The sequence below is a fragment of the Pseudorca crassidens genome, chromosome 1 (assembly GCF_039906515.1).
Source record: "Pseudorca crassidens isolate mPseCra1 chromosome 1, mPseCra1.hap1, whole genome shotgun sequence".
Lineage (NCBI taxonomy): Eukaryota > Metazoa > Chordata > Mammalia > Artiodactyla > Delphinidae > Pseudorca > Pseudorca crassidens.
This window is the reverse complement of record NC_090296.1, coordinates 88,023,426-88,047,457: the sequence shown is the minus strand read 5'-3', so window position 1 is coordinate 88,047,457 and position 24,032 is coordinate 88,023,426. Positions and strand designations below refer to the sequence as shown.

Genomic DNA, 24,032 nt, shown 5'->3' with positions numbered 1-24,032 from the left:
AATGATATTTAAAATCATGACATTTGTTTTGCAAATGTTCTTGATTTTTGTGAGGTCACTGCTTTAATTACTTTTTTTTAAATTACTTTTTATTCAAGGTTGAAATTTTAAAAGAAAAAAATTATTTTTCTGAAAAAGAAAAAAGAACTATAGACTTCGTGCATCAAGTTGAGAAGTTTTATTCAGGACATTTCCAAGAAAATATGCAGATCCAGTCTTTTCCCAGGTAGTCTCATTAGCCCCCTTTTTATAACATGGGAAGAATATTGTAGACAAGGCTTAGCTTATAACTGTTAGCATGGCCTTCTTATGTGGAACTGAGCTTACATTCCTTATGAAGATAAAATTTGTATCATCTAGAAGAGACTTAGGAATTCCCTGTCATTTCAATATGTGCGTAATCAGATATATATTTTTAAGATAATAAATACAAAATTAAGAGTATTGAATTTTGTGTTCCCCAAAAGAGTAGAACTTCTTGAACAGAGAAAAAGGAATGATGCTTTTTCCTCCAAAATTAAAAAAATTTCTTATCACTCTTTTAGGTATTCGATAAAGGAACAAGATTTTTTCAAGCACAAGTCTGTTTTGGACTCATTCCTTAAATATGATCATAAAGATACAGATAAACTTAACAAGCAAGATCACAGAATTGTGTTAACTTGGGCTCAGTGGTGGAATCAACTAACACAAGAATCCATCCTTCTCCCCAGGATAAGTCCAGAAGGCAAGTGTGAAAGAGCCTAAAATCTGAGCATAGTGAATGAGGATTAAATAAGGCATTGGTATTTGAATATTTTGGTGTGTCCTCATTTTAGAATTCCTTTTGGGGAAAAAACATATTCAGTTACTTTAAAATGCAAGTCATTACATTGAGATTGAGCCCTTATTCTTGAGGTTTTTGTAAGGGATTTATAATGTGATAGCGAAAGAGAAAAGTCCAGTGGTTCAGTGAATTGAGATTTCAAGGCTAAGAGTTCTCTTCCCAGCCTCAGAGTGACATTCTTTGTTTTTCCAAATAGTCTTTGGTTTCTTCCTATTTAAACTGAGGATCTGTATCATACCAGGGCTCTGGGGAATAACTAACACTGGCAAACAGTGGTAATTCATAGGGTGTCAAATTCATGTTTATTATTACAGCCAGAGTTTTTATTTATATTAAGGAAAAGAAAAGGGAAAAGAGGGCTAATATATCGATTATAAAATGAACAACACCACAAAAGAGGAAAATAGTAAAAGAAGCAGAGGGCCTGAATAATTCATCTGTTATATAGATATTTGTCCAGATCATCATATTTACTCAATTAGTGTTGAGCTTTGTGTCAATAATCATCATTCATTGCTATTTTAAAATGTATTTTCTTCTTAATGTAGAATACAAATCATATTCTCCCGAAGCCCTCTGGAGATACCTCACAGCTCGCCATGATTGGTTCAGCATTACCTTGTGGATTGGAGAATTTCAGACCCAGAATAGATTTGCCTCACTTCAGCAGAACAAATGGCCCCCTCTGACTGTGGACGTTGTTGATCAGAATACTCACTGCAACAACTACATGAGGAATGAAATTTTAGATACGCTGGCCAGGTACTGTAAACTGTGGGGATGTGTAAAAGGAAGAACAATAAAATACAGTGGTGCAACTTTTCCTCTGAAATGCCATAAATCCAATGCAACATTGTTTCATAATATTGATATTTTAAAATTGAAAGGGCATTATTGTATATTGAGGTTTTAAAATCACATGTATTTAACATTAGGTAGTGAATAGGCTCTCAAATTCTACATGAAGGTTCTTCCCAAAACACTGTATATGCTTTGGGGTAGAAATCGTAAGCTATCCATGGGGATACAAGGACCAAGTGACAAGAGCTTGCGATGAGGATACCTTAGTATCCTATAATGTTTCCCACTCTTCTCAGTACTATCACTGCACCCGTACGCCATGTATGGCCTTGAACTAAAGAGGACAGCTCAATTAAGAAAACAGGGGAAGTATCACTTGAAGTGATAACTGAAGACTTGAAACTTTTTTTTTTTAATTTATTTATTTATTTTTGGCTGTGTTGGGTCTTCGTTTCTGTGCAAGGGCTCTCTCTAGTTGCGGCAAGCGGGGGCCACTCTTCATCGCGGTGCACGGACCTTCTCACTATCGCGGCCTCTCTTGTTGCGGAGCACAGGCTCCAGACGCGCAGGCTCGGTAGTTGTGGCTCACGGGCCCAGTTGCTCCACAGCATGTGGGATCTTCCCAGACCAGGGCTCGAACCCGTGTCCCCTGCATCGGCAGGCAGATTCTCAGCCACAGCGCCACCAGGGAAGCCCAAGACTTTAAACTTTTAATTCATTTCTAAAAATAATTGTTAGCTTGAATCATGTGAACTTGCCGTTTGTAGAGGTGAAAAATGGTTGAATATCAGCAATTTCATAGAGCTCAACCTATCTCCCTAAGCTGTCAAAATAATGAGACTTAACATATTTGTTAATTTTTAAGTTTCTTAAAATTATTTCACATGTATTCTTTTATATTTATACTTACTGGGGAAGTATAACTGTACTGTCCTACCCAACTTAAAGATGTGGAGAGGGAGATCTAAAGAAGTTAAGAGCTTTGCCTAACCCAGTTACTTACAGGCTTCAATCATTTTACCAGTGACTTTCTAGTCACTGTTCTTTTCATTGCACTAAATCCTTTTCTTCTTGTTTGCTAAAAGTAGACTTTTGTATAACTTGTATGCTTATCAAATATTTTGCTTAATACTTGATTGTTTATAAAGATAATATGTATGTGTTTTAACATGAATTATGACAATAATGAATTAGTTAGATCTACTGTATTAACAGATTAAAGGGAAAAAATCATACCACCCTGATAGATACAGAAAAGCATTTGATAAAATTCAACACCTATTTATAATAAAACCTATTAGCAAACTAGGAATAGCTGCAAACTTCCTTAACTTTAAAGAGATGTTAACAAAAAATCTTCCAACTAATATTATACTTAATGGTGAAACATCACAAGCATTCTCTTTAGATTTGGAACAAGACAAGCCTGCTATCAATTCTTCCCAAGTTGATCTTTAGATATAGTGCAATCTCAATGAAAATCCCAGCAATGGATTTGACAAGCTGATTATAAATGTTTATATGGAAATTCAGAGGGTCAAGAACAACCCTGAAAAAGAAGAACTTGCCCTACCAGATATTAAAACTTACTCTAAAGCTATAGCAATTAAGACAGAAGAGTGAGCATAGAAACAGACTTTTTTAAAAAAATTATTTTTATTGATTTATTTTTGGCTGCATTGGGTCTTCGTTGCTGTGCACGGGCTTTCTCTAGTTGCAGTGAGCAGGGGCTACTCTTCATTGCAGTGTGCGGGCTTCTCATTGCGGTGGCTTTTCTTGTTGCGGAGCACAGGCTCTAGGCATGCGAGCTTCAGTAGTTGTGGCATGTGGGCTCAGTAGTTGTGGCTCATGGGCTCTAGAGTGCAGGCTCAGTAGTTGTGGTGCATGGCACCACATGGCATGTGGGATCTTCCCAGACCAGGGATCGAACCCGTGTCCCCTGCATTGGCAGGCAGATTCTTAACCACTGTGCCACTGGGGAAGCCCTGAAACAGACATATATGTATGCTCACCTTATATATGACAGAGGTGGCACTGCAGAACAGTCTTTTTGGAGGAAAGAATAGTCTTTTCAACAAATGGGGTTGGGATAACTAAATAGCTATATGGGGGAAATGAAATTGGACCCTCTGCCTTATATCATGCATAAAATCAATTCCAGGTAGATTTTAAAACCTAAATGTAAAATGTAAAAATTATAATGCTTTTAGACGGTAGGGAAGAATATCTTCATGACCTTGGGAGTAGGGTGGGCTTTCTAAGAGGCCTGGCAGGGCAAAGGAAGACAGCAGTTACTGAGACCAAGGGAGCTGCCTGGCAGGAGTTGTGTCTCTTAGTGGAGAATGTTAGCCAACCTGCTGTCACCTCACACAGAGAGCGCCAAGGTATCCCCATCCTCTCTTTTTCTTTAATTCTTATCTCCCGATGGGAGTCTCCCATAGGAGACGAAACCAAAACAGAAACCTGAGGGCACAGGAGTCTTCTAGAGCAACCCATACAGGAGAGCCTCCAGGGACGCAGAGCAGGAGAGTAGAGCTTGGATCTGGAGGGGAAAGATACCAGCACACATAGACATTTCACAAAAGTGGAAGCACAAATGGCCAATAAACATGTGAGATGTTCTTCCTCATTTGTAATCATGGAAATGGAAATTTATTTTACCAAAAATCTAGGAACAATGACCATCAAAGTTAGAGCAGATAAGTAAAATGTAGTATAATCGTACAGTGGAACACTATATAACAATGAAAACTAAAAAACTATAGCCATAGGTATCAACATGGATAAATCACACAATGTTGAGTAGAAGAAACAAGACAATAATATATCTAAGATGTTCCCTTCTTATATAAAGTTTGAAATAGGCAAAACCAAACCTTATATTATTTGGGGTTACACACATGGGTGGTAAAACTATATGGGTGAATAAAAGTAAGGGAATAGTTATCATGAAAGTAAGGATAGTCGTTACCTCTGAGGACAAAGCACATGTAAAGGGGGAGGAATACACAAAGGACTTCTAGGTACAGTGTTCTGTAATCTGGGTGGTGGCTATGCAGTGTTTCTCTAAACTCCACATAATATGTTCTCTATACTCCTTTAATGGTATGTATGATGTATTTAACAGTAAACTTATAAAAAATATTTAAATGCAAATTTCTATTCTTTAATGGTCTATTTAAATTATTCTGCTTTAATTTCTTAATGATTTTGTTTGGATATTTTGGTGAATTCCTCAGTGTGTAAAGCATCTAGCTTCAAGATTTAACCACTGTTGCCACACTGGATTGTACAGTTTCAGTAAAAACAAAGTAATCGAGGTGGCTTAGTTTAGGTTTTTGAAATATTTAATATAACTCGAGACTGTCGTTACTACATTAAAATACTACAGTGGTGCAGAAACCTTTATTGGAAACTAGCAAAATATGTGTGTCTGAACATATTTATGGGGTAAGAATTGGCAGTATTAATTTGTAAATACTTTTAACTAGTTGAGACTACTTAACAATGGAAATGATTTGGTCTGCTCTGAATATAGCAACTTTTTAACTTGCCATCTTTTATTTAAACCTGCCCAATAGGAATGGAATTTTTCTTACATCTGAACTAGAAGACTTTGAACTCTTTCTCAAAAGACTGAACCGTATTGGGGGCGTGATGCAAGATACCCTCCCTGTTCAAAACTATAGGTCCAAAGATGGTTGGGATTTCCATTGTCACTTCATTCTCTATTGTTTGGAACACAGTCTGCAGTATCTTCTTTATGTCTTTCTTGACTATTACAAGTGAGTACTAAGAATTAACTTGTCCTTGAGCAGGCCTTCATGTTCCCTCTTTCCGTACTACTTCTGAATGTGACTTTTAGGAAAATATTAAGCATTCTCGTGAGGAACGCTGATCTTTTTGAAGTAGTTCCTCCCACTCTAACATTTGGTACATCTTTTAGTTCAATACTGCATTCAACTAAATGCTTATTATGTGTTTTTTTGTGATGTTAATTCTGTAACATCTCTGTTAACCTTTTAAATAACCAGAAATTAGAAAGAAATGCTTTACAAGTTTAAAAGAGGGAGGATTCTAAAGGTTAACTTGGACTTCTTTGATATTTTCATTACCAAGCAAATGTTAAAAACTTTGAATTCATCGCCACTGCAAGGTATCTTAGAAATGCTCTAAAGCTTATATTTAGATAGACAGATATCAATATATATTGATATCTAAGATCAACCTGCAGTATTGTTATCTGTGGCCAGTGTTAATTGCTATTGGGTCAGTAATAATAAAAACAGTAGTAGTCTCTAACATATGAGTGCTTACAGTGTTCTTGACATTAGGCTTAGTACTTTACATGCATTATCTCATTTAATCTTCAGAAAACCCTGTGAGGTGGTTACTTACTCCTCCATTTCACAGATGAGGAAACTGAAGCTTTGAGAGAGACTAAGTGCCCTGTTTAAGGCGTACAGCTAGTAATTGGTAAAGCTAGATTTAATTATACTTATGTTTGATTCCAGAACCCACATTCATGTGCTAGGGAGAACATTTTTATTTTATTTTGTGTAGCAAAGACTAGGAAGTCAAGCAAAGAGTGTATTTCTTGTTCATATCATTAAGACTTACTTTGAACACAGAAATGTTTTCCTGAAAGCTACTGGCAAGTGAAAGTTTAAAAGCTGTATTTTTAGAGGACCTGTTATGAGCCTTAACTGCTTAGTCCCAGCTTCTCTTGTAGTTACGTAAAGGTTTTCAAAAACCTCTTAAGTTTGAAAAAGCTAAAGAGCTTTTGTTGTTAAAAAAAAAAAAAAAAAAAAACCAATACAGCGTATCTTCAAGTGCAAAGATAATCTTATACAGAGTTGGTAAAATTTCATCACAGTAGGAAATACATTTTAAGTGATATTATCCCTGTCTCTAAAATTCTCTATTTCCAGATCATAAGGCATATGTAAAACACAACACAAGACTGGGATTATATTGTGTTATATTTACTTTTTAATTACAAAGTTCTTTTTTTTTTATGCTAGTTATCCCCTGAGCAAACATGGTTGTAATTGTCTGTCTTATCCTCTATGTTAATCAGATAGTATTTTGTTTGTTTGTTTTATATACAGACTTAGTCCTCCAAATTGTCCCTTTTTGGAAAAAAAAGAATTACATGAAGCTCACCCTTGGTTTGAGTTTTTAGTCCAGTGTCGACAAGTTTCCAGTAATTTAACAGGTATGGGTGTATTGTATTAAATAATAAAACTTGCTTTGGATAAATAACTGGTCTGTTGAATGGAATTTAAATTGCGAACTCTTTGAATAAACTGTCTAGCTGTAGACAAATATTTGGCCATAATCTAGACTCAAGCTTTATTTAAAAAGCAAAAGACCAAAAATGTTAGCCTCTTGACAGTGAAGAAAACCAGACTTGGAGCAGATAGCATGTGTGGTTATGTTGGCTATCTCTTACCCTACCAGTTCATCACAGGTTCCTGCTCTTTGGTAGACTGACACCCTGTTTCCATGAGGAGGTGGTCTGTCTTCCAAATGGCTGCCCTGAATCTTTCAGTAAGGAACTCCAATTGGAGTGAAAATAAATCCATAGTATATGTGGGATTGTTGTGTCTTCTCTCGTGGAGCCAATGATGGAGAGCCTTGCTCTGGTTATAATCAGGTAGAAAAACCCTGTGATCCCTGAGGGCTTAGTGGGTGTTATTCTAGAGGTTCAGGAAATGGGACAGGCCAAGCCACAACATACGCAAGGAGTGTCAACAGCCAATCTTTCACTTTTATGTAATGCCTGATTTCTTTCCTAATGAATAACTTTTTTCATAATGTGGGTTGAGGGGTTTTTGGTTTTGTTTTATTTTTTTGGTGATCATAAAGTAACATGTTTCATTGTTAAAAAATAATAATTAAAAAAATAGGAAGCCACAGACAACTATCAAGATAACACCTCAATAGGTAGATAGCTTAAGTGAACAGGAAGATAACTATCCATAGGGAACTCTTGATATGTTTTAATATATTTTGTTCTAGTTATTTTCTCTATACTTTTTTTAAACCTAGTCAATATTGTATTTCATTCATCCAACAAATATTTATTTATCCCCTACCTGTGACAGTCTGTAAGTGCTAGGGATATAACCAGAAACATCTATGTATTTGTATATTGTGTTTTTTCATATAGTAATTATAAGAATTTTCCTATGTTCTTAGAGACAATGACCATTTTATGTCTACATAATATTTCATTGTATAGAAATACTCTTATTTAATTTACTATCCTCATTTTTTGACATTAAGGCTGTTTTCAATTTTTCCTGTTATAAATAATAATCTTGAGTATATTTGAACATAAAATTTTTGTGCTTGTTTCAGATTATTTCCTTAGTACAGATAGGTTCCTGAATATAAAATTCCTGGGTCTGGGGTTATGTGCATTTTGAAGGTTCTTTGTTTGTTTGTTTTTTTTTTTTTGAAGGTTCTTGATATAAGGCTAGATTGCTTTCCAGGAGGGTTACACCATTCTTTTCTGTAAGTCCCAGCTTCTGTGCACACTGACCAGCTCTGTGCTTGAGGATGAATATGTTTAAAAATCATTGCTGATTTGATAGGTGATATATGGCATCTAATTACTATTTTAATTTGCATTTCTTTATTGCTAATGAATTACATATTTTTATGTGTCAGACATTTATATTTCCTTGTTTGTAAAATGGTTATTTCTTTTGTCCATTTATCTGTTACAGTCAGTATTTTGAGCTTTTGTATTGATATGAGCTCTTTGTTGAAGGCATTAATTGTTAGGTTGTCATCTGTTGTTGATTTTTCCCCTTGTTCATTACTACCTTTCAATTTTCTTTGTTTGAATGGAAGTTTTTATTTTTATGTGGACAAATATTTCTTTTTTTTCCTTTGTGACATTTTCCCATTGCTCTTAAACTTAGAAAATCCTTCTTACTGTGGATAGAGTTAAAAATTAAGTTTCTTTCTTAGAATTATGTAATCCTTAGTTTAGTATTTCTCTCTCTCAAGGAGAAAAATGTACTCTCTTATTTTTCAGATCCCAAACTGATCTTCCAGGCTAGCCTTGCAAATGCTCAGATACTGATTCCCAGCAACCAGGCCAGTGTAAGCAGTATGCTATTGGAAGGACATACCCTCCTGGCCCTTGCTACCACAATGTATGCACCTGGGGGCGTCAGCCAGGTACAGACAGCACTTTTACCTGTTATGGCAAAATAGGACTGATTTTAAATTTAGCAGAAATATCGGTGGATTTTCTAGGTCTCAGTTGATATTAAAATATAACCACTTACAAGTATTTCATTAGATTAAAGAGCATAAAACAAGGGTGAATTTTTAAACTTTATATCGTATCCTCTTAAGTTGAAAGGAGACTGCTATAGTCAGCCCTCGATATTCGGGGGTTCTGCATCCACAGATATGGAGGGCTGACTGTACTACAGTATTTTATATGAGGGACTTGAACATCCTCGGATTTTGGCATCTGTGGGGGTCTTGGAACCAATCACCTGTGGATACCAAGGGGCGACTGAATGTTGTATAGTGATTTTTTTCCCGTTTATTTGTTCTCTAATACTCCAGGTTTGTTTTCAGGATAGAATCAAGATCTAATTGCTCCTTGGAGTAAGTATACTTTAAATCTGTGACTTGGGAATTATTCTCTGTTATTTGACCTCTTTGAGAGTTAAAAAGGAAATCATAATTTTTAGCTACCCTTAAAAACTCTTTTGAGGAATCCAGTGAAAAGTTGCCTGTCTCTGCTTTTTTGAAAGTATAGTGTGGCTGGTTAGAGGGAACTTAAGAATGCTGTTAAACATCTAATCTGCAAAAGTTTGTTACTGATCCTAGCTTAATTTAATACCACCTCTTTTAGATTGTTGCAGTATACCTTAACTTCATGGTTATTTATTCTTCCTGTTTTTGATCACCTGTCAGAAATCAGTCAGAATAACTTGAGACCTGAGAGGAAAGGACCTAAGAGTCATCTAGTCTAGTAGGTTTTTTTCTTGTAAAATATTTACTATTTAATATCTGAAATTTTTAAATATTGTAGTAGAGCCTTTTTTCAAACAGCTTTTCCTTATGCAGTTTGAAAACCACTGATCTAGCTGAACTTTCTAATTCAGTAGATGAGGAAACTGAAGCCTGCCTGATATTAAATATCTAGACCAAGGTCATACAGCTAGTTTGTCTTAGAACCAGAACTAGAACTATTGGCTACTGACTCCTTGTCCAGTGCTGTTTTCACTACCACCTATTATATCAAGCTAATCTTGTTTCACAGGCTACTTATGAAAAAAGGACTTAAATTTGGAGAAGAGAAAAACATTATTCTATACCATGTTATCTTTTTATTTAGGTTGTTCAGAATGAAGAAAATGAGAACTGTGTGAAGAAAGTAGATCCCCAGCTACTGAAGATGGCATTAACTCCTTACCCCAAGCTTAAAACTGCTCTCTTCCCACAGTACACTGCCCCTAGTGTCCTGCCACCAGATATTACACTCTACCACCTGATTCAGGTACAGTATTTAGGAGTATCAGTCAGCGTTCAGCCAGGAAAACAGGAACCACTCTGGGTCTTCCAAATGGAGGACATTTAATATAGGGAATTACTTACACAGAATGATAGCAAAATGGAGAAACCAAACGTGTGATGATGAGACAACCCAAAAATTAACAAAGAAGGAAGCAGTCAGCACCCCCTAAGGCTGCAAGAAAGTGGTGTTGTCTGAACCCAGCAGCTGTAGCCTCTCTGGGAGCTAAAATCACAACTGGGCTACCTACTGGGAGCTGGGACGAGAGGGTAGGGCTGGAACCATGCAAGAGATGCCCTAGAAAATAAAGAAGGGGAAAATATCTTGGTTTCTCCCCTCTTGCCACCTTTAATCTCCCATGTTGTCTCTCATGGCTATACCTATCTGGTAGCCAGAGGGCAAGTGAGTTTGGGAAATGCAGTTCTCTGCAGTTCAGGGCAGAACATGGGAAAGGTAGAAATGGATCTGAGAGCAGACAGATAGTTGGCCAGCATACTTGTCTGCTACTTTCATTGAAAGCTGCTTCATTCTACCACTGATAATTTCTGTCTCTTCTCAGTGAATAGGGCTGTTTATTTATTTAAGGACAAAGACCTCTTTAAGAATGTGAGAGACTTCCCTGGTGGTCCAGTGGTTAAGAATCCACCTTCCAATGCAGGAGATGCGGGTTTGATCCCTGGTCAGGGAACTAAGATCCCACATGCCGCACGGTCAGCTAAGCCTGTGTGACGCAACTACAGAGCCCGTATGCCTCAAGTAGAGGGAAGCCCACGTGCCACAACTAGAGAGCCCACATGCCGCAGCCAAAAACAATAAATAAAAAAAAAAAAAAATGTGAGAGAGCGGTGAACCCTCTTCCCAGAAAAGTTGCACATAATTTTGCTTATATTTCAGAGGAATTCACAGATTCCCTGAAACCTATCCTGGGATCCTCAATTAAGGACACCTTCTTTTGCTCATTTCTCATTCCAAAAGGCTTTTGCTTTTTTTCCTGGGTACCAATATTCCTATAGTGTCTTCAGTTCAATCTAAACTCTATAATCCTATGAAGGTACAAAACCTCTCTTACTCTAATGTGAAATTTTTTAGGGTACAGACTGGTGCTACTTAAAAATGTAGTCCCCAGGCAGGTGCCAGTCCATGAACTGCTTGTTGCTTGTATGTGTCAGCAGGGTTGGTTTTTTTTTTTTTTTTTTGGTTCGTTTGTTTTGTTTTGATTTTATGTAGCAAGACTTTCTCAAAGAAGGAAGCAGTAAGCTAGATTTATATTTATCACAAGCTTCTTATCTCATTGCAGGTCAGCACTTTGAGTAACATTGGTATATAAACTAGATATAAGTAGATTATATAAAAACATAGTTTTACTACCTAAAGTGGATTCAATCAGCCTAAAACATAAGAGGTTTCAGGTTGTTCTTTGTTCTGTTTTCAGGTTGACTGATGCAGTTATTTAGTCCTGTTATTTTAGGAAGAGTATTCCTTCCTTAATAGACCACAAGATTCTCCCTTAATTTAAAATTAAAGCTGCTTTGGAATTCCATGGCGGTCCAGTGGTTAGGACTTGGCACTTTCACTGCCATGGCCCAGGTTCAGTCCCTGGTCTGGGAACTAAGAATTAATAAGTAAATACATACATACATACATACATACATGCATACATAAATACATAAATAAAATTAAAGCTGCTCTTTTCTTAGCCATCCAGATCTTGGCCTAAGAGTTCTGTTGTCTCCTGTATCCCTCCCACCATCTATTTACTGTCTTTGCTAAACCTTTGGCCTACAGATTTCAAAACAGCCAGCGCTCCTTGCTCTCAAACCTTTTCTGACTGACCTGATCTTAGTTGGCTGTTTTTTCTTTGCTGTTGTTAGTGATGATTTGTTCATCACATTCCTTTAACCCTTGATCTAGTTGTCTCACTCTTTCCTGACCTGCCTCAGCACACCTTGTATTTATGGTGGTAACATTTTCTAGCCTCTCAGTCCTCTTGACTTTTGATTCCAAAGGACTTCTAAAGCCATTTTTACATTATACTTGATGCTGGTTCTATCAAAAGAGAGTATACTTTGCAGACATAGTTTGAAGTGCAGAGAGTCTTTCAAAGGAACATAGCCAGTTCTATTTTTATTAATGTAGAAAAATGTCTCATATGCTCTGTGTTCAAAGAATTTATGTCTAGAAGGATAAAAGTTTTTAATTGCCCTGAAGAAGGGAAGCTGAACTGCCTGTGAAGCTCTTTCATATGATTTTGTTTACTTCACTTTAGAATCAATTAACTTTTAACTCTGATTTGACTTTTCCCCTTTTTCAGTCATTATTGCCCTTTGATCCTAGCAGATTGTTTGGCTGGCAGTCTGCCAACACACTGACTATAGGAGGTAAGTCATTATGGATTCTTCTTGCTTTAGAAGCATTTCAGCAGTGTTGACAGAAGTTCATTTTTGTAAAGCCAACCTAGTTTTCCCCCCTGCTTTCTATTTTAAAAATAAAGGCATATTCCACTGGAAAACATTTTCTTTTTTCTTTTTTTTTAATTGAAATATCGTTGATTTACAGTATTATGTTAGTTTTAGGTGTACAGCACAGTGATTCAGTTGTATATATATTCTTTCTCTGATTCTTTTCCCTTATAGATTATTACAAAATATTGAATATAGTGCCCTGTGCTGTACAGTAGGTCATTGTTGGTTATCCGTTTTATATAGAATAGTGTATATATGTTAATCCCAACCTCCTAACTTATCCCTCCCCACCCTTTCCCCTTTGATAACCATAAGTTTGTTTTCTGTGTCTGTGAGTCTCTTTCTGTTTTGTAAATAAGTTCATTTGTATCATTTATTTAGATTCCACATATAAGCTATATCATATGATATTTGTCTTTGTCTGACTTATTTCACTTAGTATGATAATCTCTAGATCCATCCCTGTTGCTGCAGATGGCATTATTTCATTTTTTATGGCGCTCTCTCTCTCTCTCTCTCTCTCTCTCTATATATATATATATATATGTTACATTTTCTTTATTCATTTATTTGCTGATGGACATCTAGGTTGCTTCCATGTCTTGGCTATTGTAAATAGTGATGCAGTGAACTTTGGGGTGCTTGTATCTTTTCTGATTATACAGAAAATTATACAGAAAAAATCAGAAAAAATCTGATTATACAGAAAAAATCTGATTATACAGAAAAAATCTAGATCTGTAACTCTATTTCTGTCTTGTAGATAAGTTCATTTATACCTTTTTTTTAAGATTCTACATATAAGCAATATCATATGATATTTGTCTTTGCCTGACTTACTTCACTCAGTATGACAATCTCTGGGTCCATCCATGTTGCTGCAAATGGCATTATTTCATTCTTTTTTATGGCTGAGTAATATTCCATTATATATATATATGTACCACATCTTCTCTATCCATTCCTCTGTTGATGGACATTTAGGTTGCTTCCATGTCCTGGCTATTGTAAATAGTGCTGCAGTGACCATTGGGGTGCATGTATCTTTTAAAATTATGGCTTTCTCTGGATATATGCCTAGGAGTGGGATTGCTGGATCATATGGTAGCTCTATTTTTAGTTTTTTAAGGAAGCTCCATACTGTTTTCCATAGTGGCTGTACTAATTTACATTCTCCCCAACAGTGTAGAAGGGTTCCTTTTTCTCCACACCCTCTCCAGCATTTATTATTTTTAGACTTTTTATGATGGCCATTCTCACCATAGTAAGGTGATACCTCATGGTAGTTTTGATGGAAAACATTTTCTAGGAAGCTGAATTGAAAACATACTGTGAGTTAAAAGTCATTGTATGAGGTCACTAGTGGTTTACTTGCTGGGGAATGTAATATAGACCTTCTGCTTAAATTTCTCCCTGTCCAAAAATCCTTGTTCACTTGCACTATAGTATTATAAAGGTTAAGAGCATAGGTGTTGGCATTAGACAAATCCTGGCTCTACCATGTAATAGCTGTATGACCTTGGGCAACTGATTTAACTTCTCTTCAGTTTTCTATAAAATAAGTAAGTGACAGTGTCCACCTCACATGTTACATGAGAATGAAAGGAGACAAGGCATTTAAAAAGCTGTTGCAGTTCCTGACACATGGTAAGCACCAGATGCGCACACACTGCCATCCTCTCTAGACCATAAAACTTCCCCTGATTTTTTTTTTGTGTGTTGTTCTTAAACTCTGCTTTTTCTATTTCTTTTTTACTTATTCATTTTGAATTAGCCTTTAATATCATATTACCTGTGGTGCCTCTGCCTACATTACTCTAAAGGAGGCTTCAAATTAGTACTTTTCACATAATATATACCTTGTAATATATACCCTGTAAATATTTATTGACTTATGTAAAAGTGCATTTTCTAATGTGTCAGTTTTATAAGTTCAAATTTCAATATATTGAATTTACCTAGTGCCTAGTGCAGTGCCGGGCCTATAATAGATATTCAATCGATATTTGTTCAGTGCAGGATAAAGTAGTGCTTATTGCATTTTCAAGTGAAAATACTCATTCTAATCTCAGTGAGGTTACCGGAGAGTAGACAGAATCCCCTGTACTGTTCTAATGCCTCCAACTCCATCAGCCAGAGTCCTGAGGCCCTGGTGGAGATGGAACACTCTACTGGGTACACAGAGGAAGCTGAAGGCATGTTCCCTGCCTGATTTTTAGAAGTTTAAAGCATATTTGAGGAAATAAAGCACAAATTAAATGAAACAATTATCATGAAGACATAATACGGATTTTTTAAATTGGAGAGTTGTATTTAATTAGAATGTTGACTTCTTTTATCATATGGTTTTACCACTGAAAGTGGCCACAAGGCAACTGCGTGGTGATTTGGCTTCTGCAGCAGGCCAGAGAAAAATTTCTCTTCAGGTAGAATTTTCTCTTATACAAAATCTCCATACTAGCCACCAAACCACTAAAAATTCAGGGTCTTATTTGAATAAAAACTCAAGTTTGTTCATTCAGCTTTATATGAACTCAGCAAATATTGAATGAATGAATGGTTTTATATGTAATTGTAAGTTACCAGAGTCACTCTGATCTTACAAAGAATACAGATAAGGCGTGTGACAGTTTTTTAATCTCAAAGGAGGTATACTTTTAAATAATAGCTTTGTAAGATGACAGACTCCTCTAAAGTCTTCAAGTCCCGTTTTTTTAATAAGAGCTAAGTCACAATATAAAAAGCCCTTGGAATTCCATGGGAGGGATACAACTTTATTTCAGAAATAAGCTTTGAACTTTGAAAATAAGAGCAGATGCACTGTTAACAGTTCAAAATGTTGTTTTGTCTCGTTTTTTTAATAGGTAGTAAGCAGTTAAGCAGTTAACTGTTCCTATCAAGCCCTAACTTTGTTTCATACCAACTTCTCTCATCCAAATATCTTTTGACTTCGTATTTTTCTAAAAAGATAAAAAAAATTTTTTTCTGCTTTTTTCGTGGACACAGAGGAACTTTGACTACTCTGCTGGTCTTGGAAAGTTGGTATCATGATGTAGATAATAAGGTGCTCTATGAATCCAACATCAGAAAGTACAGGTAGTGATAACAAAAGTTTATTAGGAGGGTATTAATATGGAGAAAAGGATGTTCTTCTCAAAGTATTTGTTGGAGAAAGGTACAGTGAGTTGGCCTTGGTGAATAGAGGATTCATATAAATATGAGCTGCATGAATGAATTAAAAAGCTACACTTGCAAATCATTAGCAGAGATTTTGTAGTTAAAGGGTTATTGCCACTGTGAACTTAATGGATCATCAGATACAAAATTAAAGCATCTAAAATAACAAGTAAGTTCGGTAGGGGAAAAGCATAGTTTATAAGTTTTGTTTTGGTTTTTTTTGTGGTATGCGGGCCTCTCACTGTTGTGGCCTCTCCCGTTGTGGAGCATAGGCTCTGGAGGCGCAGGCTTAGCGGCCATGGCTCACGGGCCTAGCTGCTCCGCGGCATGTGGGATCTTCCCAGACCGGGGCACGAACCCGTGTCCCCTGCTTCGGCAGGCGGACTCTCAACCACTGCGCCACCAGGGAAGCCCCTGTTTATAAGTTTTTATGTAGCTTCTCAGGTACACATTTTTGTATAAAATGAGGGCTACCTCCACATATTAAAATAAAATTATTACATCTTGGTGGTTCAAAGTGATACACAGTGGTACAAAATGATTACAGCAACCAGTTTTCTTTTACCATTGCAGAGTAAAGTTTTCCACATGCAGATCTGAAACTAATCATGGTGAGGTGCAGGGGATTAATACTGCTTCACTTTCCCCCCAGATGCAGCGAGTCAGCTCCCACATTTCTCTAGCCCTGACCTGGTTAATAAATATGCTATAGTAGAACGTCTGAATTTTGCTTATTATTTACATCATGGACGACCATCGTTTGCGTTTGGTACTTTTCTGGTGCAGGAATTAACCAAGAGCAAGACCCCCAAGCAGCTGTAAGTATTTAAAACATAATTTGTACTCTTAATAAAAGGCATATCTGTGTACTTTTACACATGCATATAAATGCATATAAAAAACCTATTGGAAACATACCACAGTTAGTAATTATATTTGACCGGGGAATTATATATATATGTATTTTTTCATTTGTGCTTTTCTGTATATCCCAGGTTTTTGGCATTTAGCTTGTCTTACTTTTGTGTTTTTTGTTTGTTTGTATTTTGGCCCGCGCCATGCAGCTTGCGGGATCTTAGTTCCCCCACCAGGGATTGAACCCATGCCCCCTGCAGTGGAAGCATGGAGTCCTAACCACTGGACCGCCAGGGAATTCCCTTACTTTTGTTAATAGGAAAAAAGATTAAAATATATTTTAAATAAGATAATAAATATATCTGAAAAGCATGTTTTTAAATAATGATCCAGGAGCTTGCCAAATGTTAGCAATTACTATAAAGAGGGAATTCTATAGTGAGATGTGAATTCTGTATTTAAGATCTTGGTCTTTTATAATTCACTTTTATAAAGCACAGAATTGGGAGGAGTATTTGATATAATCAGCAGCTAAATACAGATTTATTTTATTTATTGTTTTATAGTTAACAAAATAATGCATCTTTATGTTAAAATATTTAAGTAGGTCAGAAGGGTGAAAAATGAAAGAAAAAAGTCCCTCATTCTCTCATCTTCATTCTACATGGTATATAAACATGGTTAATTTCTTGTGCATCTTTCCTCAGAATTTTTCTATTCATGTAAAAGTACATATGAGTCGTTTAAAATGTATGTGCTTTATGATGTCAAATTTTAGGTGGCATTAATTTTCTTGGTAGTTTGTGTACATACAATTAATAAGATCATAAGTTGGTAGTCTTTCATAAGTTCTATTCCACGTTCCCTGAATAAAGTTGGAAGCAAAAATAATTTGGACTATGAGTAGGCATTTTAGGAGAAGGTAAATATAAGGGAATAGGGGGCTATGGAGCCAGAAGGAGACTAAAAGCTACCTAGAACCTAAATGGATGTATATAAGGGGTGAAAAAGGGAAGGGGGAGGAAGTCAAAAATCGCATGCATCTGATGCTCCAAGTATCACTGATGTAATTCAATCTGCTTTTCCTGGTGAGAAAAAATGTTCACGTGCTCATGTGATTTTGATTCCTTTCTTTTTCAGAATCCAGCAAGTAGGCAATGAAGCCTATGTTTTAGGGCTCTCCTCCTTCCACATACCATCAATAGGAGCTGCCTGTGTTTGTTTCTTAGAACTGCTTGGCCTCGACAGCCTCAAGCTCAGAGTTGATATGAAAGTGGCCAATATAATTTTGAGCTACACGTGTAGAAATGAAGATGCTCAGTACAACTTTATCAGAGAGTCTCTAGGTACAGCACCTTTATGTCATTTGTTGAGAGGACAAGGGACAAATAGGTCTAAGGCATTGAATTGTGAGTGATTGGGGAGGAAACAGTTATCTTCTGTTTCATCCTTCTGCAGAATTTTTGCACTTTATTTCACTTTATTGGGCCCTTTAATGGGTTTCTGAAATGTCTCTGGGCCATACTCTTCAAACAGAACTGCCCAGTTCCCGACCTTTTCTCTTGACCATATTTTGTTGTTTATATTTCTTATAGCTGAAAAACTATCTAAACTGGCTATGGGTGAAAAGTCAACCATAGAAGAATTGCTTGTTCTCTTAGAAGAAGGTATATGGGACAGCATTCAGCAGCAGGAAATAAAGAGGTTTGTGAGTTGCGATCCCAGCCTCTTTTCTAGCAAGCTTTATTGTTCCAATCTGTTTGCCTAGTCTTTCTGCCAACACATGTTTTCACCAGACCTTATCTTCTTACTCATCGAGCACATAACAGATTTCAATTGCATCTTGCCATCAGTAAAAGAAGGGTGAAGATAATGATTCCCTCTTTACAGATAGAGTTTCCAAGAGGTGGAGAAGAGTTTTGTCTCCTCTACTGTGCTGCTGGTCTGAGAAGTCTCTTAAGTGTTACATGTTGAAATCATTTCAGAAGGAGCACGATAGATGTCACAAAATTTGACTCTTAAGTGATGTCCTTGATTTTTTTCTTGCTAATGTATGTCCATATAATATATGGAAGGTGAGGTGACCATCTGGCCACAAAAGCCCCTCTCCTTATACATTTATGTCATCTTTCCTCTGTGCTATTCTCCACTGGGGCTGACCCGCTACCCAGACCCTGGGAATGCACCATTCTCGTGTACCTCCTGTCACTGACTGTTCTCAGCAGTTTCCTTCTCAGCAGGTACCCTCCCCTTAGCAAGGAAGCCCAGGCACCGATCAGGGCTCTGATAGTCTAAAGTGAATCATGCAAGAGAATTAAGCACTCAGACAATTTCTTGAGTGACTATTTTTCTCAATTCTCCTAAAGATGGTGCATAGCTGGTTTGATAGATACTTGGTTGATAAAAAAGGAATGAATTTTGCCAGTATGCTAAGAAAGTTATTGTACATTATGGGTGAAAGAGTCCTTTTTTCCCCCAAAGCAGTCTAATAAGTATTTGTTGAAAGGCTTTTTAGAGAATATACTGTAGTTTATTTTTTACTAAGTTTCCAGTTTAAAGCTACATTTTAACGAGTTTTTTCCTCTTACCCCCCACCCCCACTCCCAATTATAGGTTATCCAGTGAATCCAGCAGCCAGTGGGCATTAGTGGTACAATTCTGCAGGCTCCACAATCTGAAACTGAGCACATCTTACCTTAGAGAATGTGCCAAAGCAAATGATTGGTTACAGTTTATTATTCACAGCCAACTCCATAATTACCACCCAGAGGAGGTAAGCAACCAATTGTTGCCAGTTTTTCAAGAAGAGAAATTGGAACACTTCTCAGAAGACAGTGTTCTTTCTGTTGTATATACATAGGCTTTTGTTTGCTATGATACTATTATTTTTACTAAGATTTCAGTGGGTTGGCTTCAGAGGACTAGTCATTACTACTAAAGAGCTGAAGGAAGAGTTTTTGTGACTCCAGATTGAATATGGAAACTTACTCAAACACAACAACTATGTAAAATTATATGGTCACCTCTGATGCAGTTCAGGGTGAGAAAGAACAATTGTGCCTGTGCTTTTCTCCAACATTTTCAGCTCCAGCTGAAATTGGAAGTTGGTTGTCTTTTTTGATCATCAATCATCTAATATGTTTTCTAGGTGAAATCTCTTCTCCAATATTTCAGCCCTGTTCTTCAAGACCACTTAAGACTGGCTTTTGAGAACTTGCCCTCAGTGTCCAAGTCTAGAATGGACAGTGATCAAGTCTGCAACAAGTCCCCGCAGGAACTGCAAAGAAACAAAGTAGAGATGACTGATTTCTTTGAAATTCTGCTTCAGTGCTCAGAGGTGCCAAACTCCTGGTGCTGGCTCCTGGCAGAAGCAGTGAAACAACAGGCCCCAATCCTTAGTGTCCTGGCCTCATGTGTCCAGGTGAGAATCTTGAGAAGCCTACATTAGGGACTCAGAGGGCAGTAGAAAAAGTGGGAAGAGACAGGGAAGGCTGATAATCAGGGAGAATGTGAGGTGATGACAGTGAGGCCCTAGCATGTGCTTCCAAGGTCACTGCCACTTTTTGTGCTTCCCCAGCTTAGGCTTCAGGCCATCTAGTGCATTTCCTTGTGCCTTAATGTTCAGTAACTTAAGTGATCAGAGCCTTGGCTTCCGGTTGGCAGTCATAGAGAAGGATGCTTTGGTGGACCGACCACATCTGTGTCTTGAGCAGGAAAGAGGGATGCTCCGAACAGTCCCTTGATCAGCAGTTCTGTAGAGGACAGTCTTGTTTTCTTATACTTAGTACTTTGCTGACCTCCACATATATCCCCTCGGTTTCTTGGCCTTTTGACCTACTATACTCTGCAGGACAGTTTATAACTGGTTGTTCCCTTGGTTGTTCATTAGAGTTTGTTTCATGTTTGAAGGATTTTCAAGTCATTTTAACCAATTTCGTGAGGTGACTTGTTCTAAACAGGAAATATCCATCTGTAGTTGTAGCATTGCTGGAAGCTTCTGCAGTCAAGTAATCCATGTGCAGTCATTATCTTATTTTGAAAAGTTCTTATCCACTGGCAGGACGCCAGTGCTATTCCTTGCCTCTGTGTTTGGATCATCACTTCTGTGGAGCACAGTGTTGCAGCTGAAGCAATGGGACACATTCAGGACTCAATGGAGGGCCATACTTGGGACCTTGAGGACCTCTCAGTCATCTGGAGGACATTATTAACACGGCAGAAGAGCAAAACTCTCATCAGAGGTTTCCAGCTTTTCTTTAAGGTAGTGTTAGTCCATTTCTTTCCTCAGTTTAAAAGGGTTACTTCAGAATATCCCCCGTTGGCTTTTAAAATTATTCCTATCTCTGGGATTTTTTTTTTAAGCCAACAACAGATAACGATATTAGAACTATCATTTATTTAGCACAGTGCTTTATATGTATTATTTTAGTCGATTCTAACAATAATCCTATATAAAGTAATATTTTAGAAGAATGTTATGAAGTGATATTATCCTCATTTTACAGAGTGATATACCAAGGCTCACAGAACTTAAGTAACATGCCCAGGGTCTCAGAGTACTTTAGTAAGTGGTTTACTTATGGTTCAGATCCATAATCTCTAATTCTAAAACTGCTATCCTCTGACCAAAAAGCTCCCACCAAAGTGATGGAAATGTATGGATTAATGCCACAAACAAGCAGTAGGTTAACAGATCAGTGGAGCCCATTACCCAGGAGTGTATGTAGAGGTGTCTTAGCAGCGTCTAATGGAATATCTCCTGCTCATGTGTAGTGGACCAAGTATAGACTGGAGTATGGACTGTTGAGTAGGTGTACCTGGCCTGAGTATCTTTTTTCCAAAAGGAAATATAAATTTAATTTCCTTTCTTTTTAATATATATGATTTCATTCTACTACAAAGCTGTTATTAATAGTTTTGTTTTTTACTTTAACCTCTCCTATATTGGCATTACTCATTGAGAATGTAGTATTGATTAAGTGTCAGGATTTTTAACTTCATTCAAACTCTTCCTCAAAGGAGTCCCCATTACTCTTCATGATGGAGATGTATGAACTGTGTATGTTCTTCAAGAATTATGAGGAAGCCGAAGCTAAACTTCTGGAGTTCCAGAAGAGCCTTGAAACTGTAAGTTGGAATTATAGTGCTCTTTCTTGCTGATCTGAAATTGGCTAAAGTGGCCTCTCGTCTGCTCGTAGTCAGGATGTGGCAGCAGTTGAATAGCTGTTACGTGGCATAATGCAAACTGAATCATTTGTATTGTTCCAGAGATGGAGAGGCAGGACAGGAGTTGCAGGGACCTTGCTTACAGCACATCAGTTGCCATGGATGACAGAGAGGTTTCATCCAGTGTGCTAATGAACTCTGATCAGTATCCTGAGGCCGCAGCCAAGCTCAGTGGGAAAGGGAATAATGGTATCCACTGTGGATGATACAGAGGAGTGTGGTGGTACAGGGGCCATGTTTTGCCAATCCACAATAACTCCAAGAGCATTGAGAGTGAGGGGTGTTTAATACTGCTTTATTCACTGTGACAGAAAATAATGGTTTTTTCCATCAACACTCCTTGTGGTCTCTGTCCAAATGATGCTGAGCCTTATGGTCAATTTCAGGCTTTACCTATTCTGATGCTTGTTTCAGACCTATTTACATGTGGAGCTAATTAACCCTATGGAAGAAAGAGGAAGCTGTAAAAAAGGAAAATATGCCTTAGTCCTGCTTGGGGTTTCAGCACTTTTGCCCTCTCTATCCCAAAAAAGCTTTATGATAAATGAGACAAAACCGTATACTGATTTTACCCAACAAATACATCACAGTGGAACTTGTGTATATGATTTTCCTCTCAATCACATTCGTCTTAACTGTATTGAAGATTTTAAAGTTTTATTATTCGAAAATACTGAATCAGTTATTCAAATATGCCTGAAGTTCCTAAATCACAGAAAATAGGGACATTCATTTCCTTCATCTGTCACTCTCCATGGCTAGAGCCATACAGTATCTTCTTTTTTTTAAATTATTTTTAAAAATTGTGATAAAATACACATAACATTTACCATCTTAACCTTGTTTTCTTAAACAGGCGTCTTTTTTTAAATTTTAATTTATTTTATTTATTTATTTTTGGCTGCGTTGGGTCTTTGTTGCTGCACACGGGCTTTCTCTTGTTGCGGCGAGTGGGGGCTACTCTTCCTTGCAGTGCACGGGCTTCTCATTGCGGTGGCTTCTCATTGTGGAGCACAGGCCCTAGGCTCATGGGTTTCAGAAATTGTGGCACGCGGGCTCAGTAGTTGTGGCTTGTGGGATCTAGAGAGCAGGCTCAGTAGTTGTGGCACACGGGCTTAGTTGCTCTGTGGCATGTGGGATCTTCCCGGGCCAGGGCTCGAACCCGTTTTCCCTTGCATTGGCAGGCAGATTCTTAATCACTGCACCACCAGGGAAGCCCTATACCATCTTAACCATTTTTAAGTACATAGTTCAGTGGCATTAACTACATTCACATTGTTGTGCAACCATCAGCACCACCATCCATCCCCATAGCTCTCTTTTCTTTTTTTTTTTCCCATAACTCTCTTTTCATCTTGTAAAATTCTCTACTCTCCCCTCCCACTAGCCCCTGTCAATCACCATTCTACTTTCTGTCTTTATGATTTTGACTAAGTACCTCACAGAAGTGGAATCATACAGTATTTTTCTTCTTGTGACTGGCTTATTTCACTTAACATAATGTCCTCAAGATTCGTCCATGTTGTAACGTGTGTCAGAATTTCCTCCCTTTTTAGTGCTAAATAATATTCCATTGTATTTATATATCACATTTTGCCTATCCATTCATCCATCAGTGGACATTTGGGTTGCTTCTATTTTTTAGCTTTTGCAAATAATACTGCTATGAACATTGTGTACGAATATATATAGACCTTGCTTTTAATTTGTTTGGGTATCTACCTAGAAGTGAAATTGCTGGATGACATGGTAATTCTATTTCTGATATTTTGAGGAACTGCCATACTGTTTTCCATAGCATCTATACTATTCCCACTAACAGTACACAGGCTTCCAATTTTCCACATCCTCTTCAGCACTTGTTTTCTGTTTTTTTGTTTTTTTGTTTGTTTTTTTTTGCAGTTTGCAGGCCTCTCACTGTTGTGGCCTCTCCTGTTGCGGAGCACAGGCTCCGGAGGTGCAGGCTCAGCGGCCATGGCTCACGGGCCCAGCCGCTCTGCAGCATGTGGGATCCTCCCGGACCGGGGCACGAACCCCTGTCCCCTGCATCAGCAGGCGGACTCTCAACCACTGTGCCACCAGGGAAGCCCTGTTTTCTGTATTTTTGATAGTAGTCATCCTAATGGGTGTGAGA

The 24,032-nt window shown here is 37.4% G+C and overlaps 1 protein-coding gene across 4 annotated transcripts in view; it reads left to right on the top strand.

Moving 5' to 3' along the window:
* SPG11 (SPG11 vesicle trafficking associated, spatacsin) overlaps nt 1–24,032 on the top strand; it is a 77,008-nt gene that overhangs the window by 23,241 nt on the left and 29,735 nt on the right. For all 4 annotated transcript variants that reach the window (XM_067745559.1, XM_067745562.1, XM_067745551.1 and 1 more), the window contains exons 13-27: nt 99–226; nt 546–727; nt 1,375–1,588; nt 5,209–5,412; nt 6,739–6,845; nt 8,679–8,824; nt 10,002–10,163; nt 12,490–12,556; nt 16,470–16,635; nt 17,813–18,018; nt 18,268–18,376; nt 19,286–19,445; nt 19,821–20,093; nt 20,733–20,933; nt 21,692–21,799. In XM_067745559.1, coding sequence (XP_067601660.1) covers nt 99–226; nt 546–727; nt 1,375–1,588; nt 5,209–5,412; nt 6,739–6,845; nt 8,679–8,824; nt 10,002–10,163; nt 12,490–12,556; nt 16,470–16,635; nt 17,813–18,018; nt 18,268–18,376; nt 19,286–19,445; nt 19,821–20,093; nt 20,733–20,933; nt 21,692–21,799 — 2,433 coding nt within the window. The remainder of the gene's footprint in view (nt 1–98; nt 227–545; nt 728–1,374; nt 1,589–5,208; nt 5,413–6,738; nt 6,846–8,678; nt 8,825–10,001; nt 10,164–12,489; nt 12,557–16,469; nt 16,636–17,812; nt 18,019–18,267; nt 18,377–19,285; nt 19,446–19,820; nt 20,094–20,732; nt 20,934–21,691; nt 21,800–24,032) is intronic.